Consider the following 13,057-nt stretch of genomic DNA (forward strand, 5'->3'; position numbering starts at 1 on the left):
GGTCACTCCGTGGGCTCCTCAGCCTCGCCACCCGCCACAGGGGCATCCGGCATCGTGGCAAGTGCAAAGAAATCTCCAATATTGAAGATGATCTTTCAAAGGGAGGAATAACTCTTTGAACTACATCGACAAAGAGGACGATCTTAATCCCTGTCCCGTTTCTCCACGCACTGAATATATCTCCATCAGTTCCTCATTATCACTGTCATCAGGACTGTGACTGAGATCAGAGGGAGATTACTCCTGCCTGACACGCTATCAAACAAAATAATTAATTCATGGTGATGATAACTGCGTTATTCAGAAATATTCCTCACAGTTGTGCAATAGAACTTTAATATCTGTTTGACAGATCACCTGCCACCTTGCTTTAATAACAACTATAAGGCAAATTTTTCTTTGGCACTGTGTCATCAAGCATGCATCTTTAAAGTGACATTGTTTTAGTCAAGTTGTTACATCTCCTTTCTTTTCCTTAGGCAAACACTCATCTGAGACTGGTTTTGCACTAGTCAGGCATTTTCCCTTTTAATATAAAATGCCTTGTTTAAAATGGGACATCTGGACTAGACTAGACACTCAAACCAGATTTTGATTTCAAATCTCTGGAGTGCGTCTTGATTCTACAACCTTTTGATAGATGCAAGAGTGTTATCAACATAGGTAAAACTTTTGCATATCAGTTAGACAGATGCATGAACAGACAGGGAGTGGAGGAATATAGACTAACTGCAGGCAGATGTGCAGTTTAAGCACAGCACAGTTATCGAGGGCTGAAGAGCCTGTTTCTGAGCTGTACTCTGATATATTATGTAAGAATGGTCAAACATCAACCCAGCCTTCAACACTGATCTCAGGTTCCTGTGTGTGAACTGAACATCCCAAGGAAGAGCTAACAGTATGAGGTGCTGCCATTTTAAATCTACAGCTTACCATGCAGTGTGGAGGTAATGGAGCTCAAAGGCATATTGTTGTACTGACTCCAACGCTCCCAGTTTTCTAGCCTACTTCCTGACCAGAGCATCTCATGAACCAGTTAAAATTAGTTTATGGTTTTTTAGGATACTTATTGATTCCTGACTAACATTTTAATATTTAATTACATATCAGTCCATGTTTCACTTCTCCATCCTCTCAAAATTAAGTCATTATATTTTATAGAACAGTACAGCACAGAAACAAGCCTCAACTTACGATGTTGTCTGTGCTAACTGTAATGCCAGGTTAACTAATCTCATCTGCTGACATTCGGTCTATAATTTCTTCATTTGCTGCCTATTCATGTGCTGTTCTAAGTGCCTCAGAAGTGCTGCTGTGCTATATGCTTCCACCACTTTCTCTGAAAGTATGTACCACTCTGTATATTAAAAAAAACTTGCCCTGTAAATCTCCTTTAAATGTTACTCTTCTCCCCTTAAACCTATACCCTCTAGTATTGAATAATTTTATCCTGACCACCTCCGCTGTCTACACCTCCCATAACTTCATATACCTGCATCAGGTCACCCCTCAGTATCCACAGTTCAGCAAACACAAAGCTAATATTCTCCAATCTGGCAACCTCCTGGTAATTCTCTTCTGTGCCGTTTCAAAAATCTCCATAACCTTCCTGTAACACTTCAACCAGAACTGCAAAGTTTCATACAGCTGCAACAGGACTGCCAACTGTTAAGCTGAATGTTCTAGCATGTGTTGGCAATCATGCCAGATTTCACATTTTCTCACCTTACAGAGCAGCTGGGCCTTTTAACATATACAGTATATGGAACATTTGCTCTGCTGTTACTGTATATTAACACATTCTATTTCTTCCTCCCTCGCTTCCGAAATAAATGCCACATTTCATGTTCAGTTATTGCAGTAAACCAGCATTCTAAGAAAAAAAATATTCTTTCTACTATTCCATGTTGTGACGCAAGGAATAAATTAAACGTGTTATATTGACCACTGTTTTACAATCTTCTTCAGAGCTGAGTATTAAATGAATGCATATTTTACCTCTCCTGGTACTCCTGAATATGTCACATCAAAAATAATTTAGTGTTCATTCCTTGGACTTACATTTTAAATTTGAAAGATCTTCATCCAGTTTTAACCAAAATCATCAGCAACAGGTACGCTTCTTTTCTCTAATTCTCTTCCCAATTTAATAATCCCACATCAATATATTTCTAATTGATTGACTTTATATAATGATTGCTTACTAAATTGTTTCCTTTGATGCCACAGGTATCTAGCAACATTGACTCCTTTCATCTGAGGTTAAATCACTGCTTTTGATTTCTATCATATCAGTTTTCATTGTTAATGCAAACCCCTTTCTTTCTATCTTTCCACTCCCTTCTTAATATTTAAAAAGTTGTCATGTGAAATATATGTCAACCACATTTCTGTTCAATCAATTCCCCCTTTTATGTGCAGTCATCATTCTCTGACACGTAGCTTCTTGAAGTATTTAACAATGGAACAGGTATCTGGAATTTAACTAAGGTCATATATACATATGTAAGCACCTGAGAGAGGACTGGGAACAGCAAAGCAGAAACAGAACCAAGGTGCTTTGTTACTTGGAATTGATTTTTGAAGGAGAAAGGACATAACAATAAGGTTACCCCTAATATATGTACAGTGCTGTCCCAGTAATATTAAGGTCGCAATCTAACATGACAGAGCATAAGCGAAAATAAAAATGTAATATGAATGTTATTCGGCCTGCCAGAATGTCAAAGATTATATAAATGAAGTATATCTATAAGGCTTTATTTGTATATGACTGTGAGATACAGGTGTGATGGAGGAACCATTAATTATTTATTCAATGTAGTCTTTGCCTTCCCTGGCAATATCTCCACGCAGCTAGAAATGGAATAAAACTCAGTGGGATGAACCTTTGGTTTTAAGTGTCACAGATCATAAATTTTCTATATTTGTCAGATGCTGGAAACCTCATGGAGCCTTCTTGAGATTTCCCAGTGTCAGTGCCAAGTGGGACCAAGTGTAGAATCAAAAAATCTCACTGGTTCCAAAGGGATTAAAAGACAAAGTCAAGTTTCATTTATTTTTTTTATTATTTTAACTTTTATTTTTAAATTGATACTTTTTAATTGTTTAGAGTGCTTTAATAGCATTTAATTGGTTCATGTCAGAGATAGCTGAAAGCTGTTAAGTTAATTTCCAGCCTTGCCTTCCATTAAACACTGCTTGTATTAGCTATGAGCAGACATTGGGCACACCGTACTTGGAAATACAGGACATAATGTTCTGGAAATTTCTTTAAAAACTTTTGGGCTTAGCGGTGGCTTAATTCCCAGCAGTATCAGTGTCATATGAGATAACATGTTTTAGTTAACAAAGCCTCACAGGAAAATTATCCAAAATCATCTCCAAAGGATTGATAGTGCTATTCATAGTCTCAAAAGTCTATTGCGTCATTGCAGGTATCTCACCTATTGACTACTAAGGCAGTTTAACGTTGCCTTTTAATTTCATGCAAGGTTAGAATATGAAAACCGCAAGGATGATTAATATCAGGGTAAGTTTGCTGTTAAATGCACTCTGCTCTGCACTAATTTGTAACACTGATGTTAAAGGGCACAAGTACATAAACAGATAACGATGAAAGGTTCATTTTCTCCACACAAGGCCAACCTTTGTTGCAGGACATCATACAGTGTGGCCTTCAGTGCACAACCATGAGTCACATTCTTTTCTTCTGAAAAGTTGTTAAAAAGCAGAAATACTTAAGGGAGCCAACATTAATGTGGTATTGTTATCATGACTCTGAGGGGTACAAACAAAATTTGCCTTTCCTCAGCACACAATATGCCTTCTTAAATAATGCTATGAATTAAGTACCATGCATTCTTGGATAATATATACCATTAACTGTTGTTAAGTAATAATTTTATTTCTTTTTCATTCCAAATATTTGACTATTTTTGGAAAGGAGCTTCCCAACAGACACTTTCTTGTGACTTATGAGCTAATTTTTAGAGACCTTTTTTTAAAACAAGGAGTGGTATTCAGTGATTCATTATACTGCAATGCAATTACATTATTTGTTTTACCAATTACAGTTATTCCATTCATTGTACTTTAATCTTCTCATTCTAACAGTTCAATTTCTAAATTATGATCTATACAGAAATATCTCCAATACTGAACCAAAATTGACTCCCACCTCTAATCTTCAATGGGTCAACATTTTCTTGGTCTTTTCTTATTTACAGTTTTGGCCTTGCTTTCTTTCCTGATCTTTATCACTTAATTCTAATACCCTAACACCATTGAAGAAACACTAGATTAGCATTCCACTTTCCGGTCTGCCTATTGGAGCTGTCAAGGGAACAAAAAAAAGTTGATTATATGATAAGCAATCTGCTTATACCCGCCAGCTGTTCTTTCTCATCTTTCCTCATCTTCAAAGACATTCAGAATCTGGACTGGACAAAGACAGCGCCTGCTTTGGCAGAGTCCACCCCATCTACCAGTGGAAAAAGTTTGTAACTTTCATGTTTGTAATGTACAATGCTGCTGCTGCAAAAAGTCAATATTCATGGTATTTACACAATGGGTATTCATGCCCATGACAACAAACCTAAAGTAGTGTTGCACAAGACTTGATCATTGCATGACACTAAAGCACCATTCTAAATTTCCCACAGGAGAGCAGCTGCAATTCCATGTTATGTTGTGATAGCAAAGGCACATTACCATATTGAGGTCTATGATGCAAACTATTTCTGATTTTCCAAATTCTTTTTAGTTAGTATCTGTGCTTGCTTTAGTTATACAGAAGGCTTATGATAATGCATTGAGTCCACTTGGAAGTAAAACATAATCATGGGGGATATTACAACAAATGGAGGTTCAAGCCAAAGTCCTAGGCTACAGCAGTCATATCATCGTAATAATTGAAGCATGAGTAAATTTTGAATATGACCTATTGGGCACAGTGCAAGATATAGTCATTCTCCATTTTGTCTGAGAGTGGGGCTAAACTGTATGCGAACATTTAAAAACAGTCAATAAATTAAAACAAGTACCAAGATGAAAACAGAGACTAAGGTGATCCAAGAACTAGTAATCCCAAGTGAGGCAGCATCAGTATCAATGTTGTGAATATTAGTGTTGGCCTTTGTGTACTTGGTAGATCAATATGAAGCACCAATAAGACCCAAAAGCAGCCACAACCGCTTTGTCATCATCCCAAAGTCAATGATGACAGGAAAACTGGATCACTGGAACAATTACTTCCACTCCGACACCTTGGTCACCCGTGCTGCCAAACATCTTTCCACCATTCACATGCTGCAGTGTCCCAGCCCTCAATGACTCTTCGAGATCCATGCACTTATGAACAACAAAACAACTTCATCTCTCGTTGTTTAAGCTTGGAAGGCAAATGAATCTAACAAATACCACAAGAAGGATATAGTACAAAGGGCTCTAGTTTCCCACATGCTTGTCTTCAGAAACCTTTTGACAAGGTGCTGCTCATGAGGCTGCTAAACAAGATTGGAGCACATGGTATTATGGGAAGGATACTAATATGGACAAAAATTGGCTGACTGGCAGAAGAGTGGGAATTAAATAGGGGTTTGTGATTGACTGTAGATGACTAATCGTATTATGCAGGGATCGGTGTAGGATCCATTAACTTTTACATTATTTGTTTAATGACCCGGATGATGAAATTGATGGCTTTGTGGCCAGGTTTGTGGACACTATAAAGATAGGTGGAGGGGAAGGTAGTACTGAGGATGCAGTAAGTTTGCAAAAGGACTTAGACAGATTTGGAGAATGGGCAAAGAAGTAGCCCATGGAATACATTGTAGAGAGGTGTATGGTCATACACTTTGATAAAAGGAGTAAAGACATACACTGTTTTCTAAATGGGGATCAAATTCAGAAATTAGAGGTGCAAGGGGCCTTTGGAGTCCTAGTGCAGGATTCCCTGAAGGTTAACCTGCAGGATGAGTTGATAGTAAGGAAAGCAAATGTAATGTTAGTGTTCAGTTCGAGAGGACGAGAATATATAAGTAAGAATGCAATTCTGAAGCTTCACAAGGCATTGATCATACCACATTTAGAGTATTGTGAGCAGTTTTGGGCTCCATACCTAAGAAAAGATGCACTGGTATTGGAGAGGATCAAGAGGAAGTTTACAAGAATGTTCCAGGGAAGAGAAGTATTAGTGTACTGTATGAGGAGCATTTGATGGCTCTGGACCTGTCTTCACTGGAGTTTAGAAGAATGAAGGGGAACCTCACTGAAACTTACTAAAAAGCCTAGAGACAGCAGACATGGAGAGGGTGTTTCAAACGGTGGGAGTGTGTAGGACCGGAGAGCACAGCCTTAGAATACAAGGACGTCCCTTTAGAACAGAGAAGAGGGAAGTTTATTTAGCCAGAGGATGGTGAATCTGTGGTGTTCATTATCAGAGACCTCCATAGTGACCAAATCATTGGATATATTCAAAGTAGAGTTTGGTAGATCCTTGATTCATAAGAATGTGAAATGTTGTGGGGAGAAGGCAGGAAAATGGGATTGAAAAGGAAAATAAGTCAGCTATGATCAAATGCTGGAGCAGACCTGATGGCTCAAATAGCTAAATCTGCTTCTGTCATATCGTCTTATGGTCTTATTATCCCCATATTGACTCTGCACAAATCATGACAGAGGTGGACAATTGATAGACAGTGGAAAATAAGCACCTCCTGATGGACAGGAATACGAATGGAACACGTAGCAACCTAAAATGTAATTCATAAACATAAAGGATGCATGACAGCAATTCACTCTGTTAAACATCAAAGTGTAAAATGACAGCAGATGCTCTGCGGTTACACCACCTAATCCTAGAAGGAAGAGAGAGAAGGGAGAGCGATGTTCTGAAGGTGAAGGATTATTCCTGAGTGAAATCAAAAACATTCAGAGAATTGCAAAATCAAATCTTCATAAGACACATTTTAAACTGCATTTAAAACCAATAGATTTTATGAGGTATTTATCATGGATATTCTGACAAACATCTGCACACCTTCTGATATTGAATCTAGTGGATGGCATTCTATGCAATAATTATTTATTTTCAGTTCTGTGGCATAGCTCATTAAAATATCCATTGCTTCAAAACAACATGACAAGTTAGAAAATGACAGATCTGACAAATTGACACATTTGATTAATTACAGCAAGAACTCGCTTGTTTAATCAACTCATGAGGGCATGGGTTATTTGAATTCAATCAGTAGATTAATTGATTACATTTAGCCAGAACAGATTACAAAATTAAAAACAGCACACACAAAATGCTAGAGAAACTCAGCAAGTCAGGCAGTATCTATGAAGGGGAATAAACAGTTGGTGACCCTTCACCAGGACCTAAAATTAGAGGACAACAATGAATTGAATGCAGATAATTACTTAATAACGCCCGTCACTTCTGAGCTGACTTTTTTGCCCATCTGCATTAAGCCTAGTGCCCACATAATCTTTCACACTTTCCTCATCACTTAAATAAGTCCGTCTAAATTCAGTAATTCATTCTGAATCCACCACTTCCTTTGGATGCATGATCCAGATATCAATTACAATGTCTTGGCCCAATTGACTTACTCGTCAGCACGTAGAGAAACCATCTTATGAAATCCTTCATTGTTCAGCTTTAAATAGTTTTAGCACTGTAACTTCAGAGCTTGATGTCCAGTGAGCAGCCTTGCATAATTATGCACAGCCACACTGTTATTCAATAATGGAAAAACACAATGCACCCATCACCCTTTTCCTGAATTAATATCGCGTAAAACAATAACCAGTTCATTTGTTTATTTCCCGATTGATCTCTAATAGGGATTGCTATGTTTGTACAATTGCTTCATGCTTTCCAGAGTTAGTTATTCGTGCTCACGACTACAAGTACTTGGCCCTAGCTTCATGGGGTCTAACTAATCACGTTGCTCATAGGGATTGTCACTGAATCTGCCAGCTGCTGATGTTACTGCTGTACACAACAAACTTTGATGTTTTTATTTGCTCTGATTTCAGTACCAACAACCCTTCTTTCATCTTTTAAAATTATTTTGTAGTCGCCATTGACTTCACATGCAGTCGGTTTAAAGGGCTTCTAAACCACTATATTTATGTCAATTAGAACTTACTTGTAAAGATAGTAAAATCATTACTCTGAAGCAGCAGTGACCACTCCAGAACAGCATTGGCGCTGAGGCAATTAGAGACTCTTCGCACTGGGACCCACTGTATAGGAAGTTCACTTATTGATTTGAGGAGAAACCCTGATGTGTTGAACTGTAAAAACTTTGCACACAAGGAAAATCATTGCTCTGTTGAATAACGACTAAGGAGGAAGGTAGACTTTATGCTGACCCTTGCAACATTTTGAACCTGATTCAGTCCTGAGTTGTCAAATATTGGGATAAGTTTTGTTCTCATATTGATTTATATTTTGTTCTGATGCCCTTATCTGTAGGATTAATGAGGATAATATTAACTCCTGTCAATTGGTACCTTGGTTTATTATTGTCACATATACTGAGCTAAAGTGAAAAACTTGACTTGCAATCTGTTCATAAAGATCAATTCATTACAAGAGTGAATCGAGGTAATACAATGTAAACCAACAAAAACATGCAGAATCAAGTGTTAGGGTTACAGAGGAAGTAAAGTGTAGGTAGACATTAAGATGCAAGGTCATAAGGTAGATTGTGAGGTCAAAAGTCCACCTTATCATACTAGGGAACTGTTCAATAGTCCAATACAGTGAGGTAGAAGTTGACCTGGAGCCTGGTGATATGTGCTTTCAGGCTTTTATATCTTCTGCCAGATTGGAGTGGGTAGAGGGGGAAATGATACTGGTAAAGAATGAGCAATATCAGAGCAGCTATCACCATTCACTGTCCTCTCAAATTAAGCAACGTCCACTGTGATTTTTGGCAGAGGAAAGCAATGTGCAGCAAAGAAAAATAAATCATGAATTTAAGCAGCACAACTTATTTCAAATACCTCTCTAAAGAACTTTCCATTATAATGTAACACCAGTTTGCGTAAAAACACAGGTCTTTAGGTCTTTAAAGTGAAAATTCATTCCCATGAAGATGTAAATGAAACTCTCTCGGGATTATGTGTTGATTTTCTAATCTCTATCTTTATTATTGTTTGAAGGATGCTTCTCATTGATTATTCTGTTATTGTAGCCAAACAGGCCATCACTTTTAATTAATTTAAAATAAAATAAAATCTCACTGATTTGGTTTTCTGCAATAACATTGTTTATTTGCACAGCTGTAATGTAATGAAGTATTCAAAATTAATTATGCGAGTCCAAAATCTGTTGCAAAATAGATGCAAGAGTTTTATTTGAACAATAACAGACAGAAGTAGCTCAAGCAAAGACAAAGTGCCTCTTAATTGCAGAATTTCTGAATGGTCACCAAATTATGTCAAGCTCACAATTGTAACCTTGTTAGTCTGAGAGAATGTTGTTCAAACTATTGTGCACTTGGAAATGACATGAAATTATCATCCATTGTGTTGTTTAATATTTTTATTGCTGAATATCTTGAATGCCTCTTGCTTTCATGAACTTTTATCCTGAATAGTTACACATATGTGTACGTAGAAGCTTCCCTGCAGGCACTTCTGTGATTTATGAGATACCTTCTAGCTTTCTTTTTCACAATCAAATTCAGTAGTTTACTAGACAGCTGTGCTTCTCTTTTCAACTCTATTAATGATTTGACCTATTTCCTGAGCTGCACACTGTGATAATCATTTTTTTTAAATTTCTCTCAGTTTCTTAATTGTGACCTCCGTCAAAATGGTAAATCCATCCCAATCCAAAAAAATGGCTCTTGCCTCTTATATTTGTAGGATTGAATAAATGTGTTCTACACTCACAGGTAACCACAGCCTTGCTATTTTGCCCCCTCCCCCAATTCTAATTAGTAGTTCTTAACACACTGTAAACTCTTGGACCACATGAGAAACACATAAATAATGCTTAGATTTTATCTGTTTCATACACTATTATACATGATATTCTTGCCATTCTATTGGACATTGCTATTACTGTATTCCAATGCACTGGCACAACTTAACAGATAAGTAGAGAGAATTGGTTCTGTTAAAGATGAGAGTAAGATCAGTCTATGGCACATGGAAAGGCACATTAAGTGGATGCTCTGTAGTTGATCATTTCTTCTTAGGGCTCACTGGTGCAAAATTTTATTATGCATGAAGTCCAAGATCCCAAATGCCTGACATACTCAAAAATTTCCCTGATGACTATACTGCTGATTTGAAATGAGAATAACTTTCCTTGACAACTAGGCAGCACTCAGAATGCAGCATCAGAGTAGGTAAAGCTGGTCAATGATCATTGACGGAAGACTTGAACTAATGCCTCTCACAAAAGAAGGCAGTTATAGTTAATAGAGGCCCATCATCCCAGCCCTAACCATCACTCTGAGGACACTCTCCTGGCCTCAGCCACATTCAGTTGCTTTATCAATAACTTTCCTTTCATCAAACAATCAGAAATAGGATTTTTTGTTAACAAGTGACAAAGTTTAATTTCATTTGCAGTTCCTCATGAGATGAACAGGCCCGTGCAGCATTACCTAGACAACATAAGGATACAAACTCATTAGTGCTAAGTGATACTCTCATCACAGAGCTGGCACGCATTGACCAGCAAGAGATGGTCCAAACATTTACACTTGGCATTACCATCAATGAGTCTATCATGCATTGCATGTATTTACCAAGGGTAAATTTCAATCTGGCATTTGCTGGAAATAAATCAAAAATAATGCTGTGAACTAGAGTCTGGAACCAGCTATGTCATTCTGTTTCTTACTTATTGGTGGTAAGTTGCTTTCAGGAAATCATAAGGAAGTAAGTTACTTACATATTTGGAACCGAAAAGATTATGTTTGCCATTATGATGAAATGTACACCATTATTATGCAATGTTAAGGTGCAGTTTGCACTCAGAACTTGGCACTGGACATGACAGGGAATCACAGCAAATGATACAAACATCTGCCCCAATTTAACTGCAGACATTAACCATATTTTATCATTCCTTCTTTAACATCATTGTGACCAACCAATGAGATTAAAGACTGGAAATGTATTCCTTTTTCATGCTAAGTAGTAAATGAAATAAGGGCTTTTCAGATTGGCCATCTTGAAAGTGGCTTGTAAATAACTACAGCTCCACCCTTCCAGAGTTATTCTGCACGAATCATTTATCATATTACATACACCAAACTTATGGTCATATCCATCTCAGTAGCTAATCTTAGATTGGCAACATTCTGCTGGAACTACACATCCTCTGTTCTATTAAGAGCACAAGATGATTAAACAAATGTTCTCTATCATTTACAGGCTAAGTCTTCATTCCTTTATAGAATACAATACCTATATAGTGTGAGATTCTAATTTTTTTCCATCAGCGTAGATCTAAACTGTTCTGTACTAGAATATATAGAGAAAGTTCTTTTTTGACAATGAATTATAACCACTTTTTATTAGTGAAGCCTCTTCCAAAATAAGATTAATAAATATTAGATAGACTGCACCAAATTAATACTGTATATAGCAGATTATAGATAATCTTTCAATGTATTAGAATACAAATCTTTACAATATAAAAATATTCCATACATTAGATATTTCAATGTGTGAAACAACCACCTCTTCACAAGAGGATTCCAAAATGGCGAGAAGGGAACAGGAATACAGAGATCAAATCAATAACAGCTCAATAATCTTCCAAAATTAGTTGCAATTATTTTATTACACCAGACAAATTCACCTGCATACATTAGCTTTGGTTCAAGTTACAGTCTTCATACTCGGTAGAAAAACTTTGGTTGCTTCAGTTTCTGATCATCATGATATCAGTACATTTAATTTAGTGGCTGGTAATTATTGACAATGCATTGCAACCCGGTGTCTTGACTTTATCAGAGAAGAACCTTCATATTATTTGATTGCATAACCTTTGTACCATAAAACATGCATGCAAGTTTTTCTCTAGAGTGTTCAGTCAATCAGTTAGGAGGGTGTTAAGGTCATAACATTCAGCATGACAACAGCTTACAGTAAGCTGATAACTCCACAACTCACTTTATAAAGAATTTGACAAACTTTGAATTAGTGTGGTTGAAGAGTAATGGAAATCAGTTATATTAAGGTACAATATATATATTTTTGGTAATTCCTCAAATTAATGTTGTGCAATGTTGGAATAAACCTGTTTTCGTTACAATATAATAACATTCCATACATTAGATATTGTATCATTGTACTACTCATGCCGATGAATCACAATTGCAAAATCCAGGGATCTCATTTTTTTTATACACCGAAAAATCAGAACAATATTCAGTGATTATTCCAATAAAATTCAGTAGATCCATCATTTGCCTGGAACAGCAACATCTCAGTGAATTTAGAGATATTTACTTCAATAAGAAGGCTTACCTTAAAAAGACGAAGTATGTTGGCCACCATTATAGATACAGAACTTCCTGAAGCACCTATAACTCCCACCACTCGTTCTGGCTTGGTAATGATTGGTGGTCCTCCACTCATACACTTCACATCAGTGCTATCCTTATCAATCAAAGCTTGCACAAATGTCAACGACTGCTCCAAGGCATGGGTGTCTCTGGAACAAGTATCTAGGATCCGAGCACCCAGCGTGATATTTGGAAGAAGTTCTTGATCATTGTTGATCCTATCTAAGGCAAACAACATCGCTTCTAACCTGTGTATTCCTTTTTCTTTCTTCAGCTCTCCACAGTTAGCAGCAGACCCACCCCGTGCATGCACAGGGAAAAGGCCCCCCAGAGCAATGTCCCCATCAATTCTAATGGAACTCACATGGGGACGTGATGATGCTTTTGGCTTTCCAATAACCGGACCAAGCCATTGAAAGCTAACCAGAAATAAAAGCAAAGATAAGAGCTCAGACCAAAAATAGAAATCTCTTTTACATGCCATAGTTATGGAATTATCATTT

At 37.1% G+C, this 13,057-nt stretch overlaps 1 protein-coding gene across 1 annotated transcript in view; it reads right to left on the bottom strand.

Moving 5' to 3' along the window:
- The window catches only part of LOC140209933 (metabotropic glutamate receptor 4-like), a 1,199,825-nt gene extending 1,187,033 nt beyond the window's left edge, over positions 1-12,792 (bottom strand). The window contains exon 1 of the mRNA XM_072278608.1: positions 12,517-12,792. Within this exon, the coding sequence (XP_072134709.1) occupies positions 12,517-12,792 (276 nt within the window). The remainder of the gene's footprint in view (positions 1-12,516) is intronic.
- Between the last annotated feature and the right edge of the window lie 265 nt (positions 12,793-13,057).

The sequence above is a fragment of the Mobula birostris genome, chromosome 14, assembly GCF_030028105.1.
Source record: "Mobula birostris isolate sMobBir1 chromosome 14, sMobBir1.hap1, whole genome shotgun sequence".
NCBI lineage: Eukaryota > Metazoa > Chordata > Chondrichthyes > Myliobatiformes > Myliobatidae > Mobula > Mobula birostris.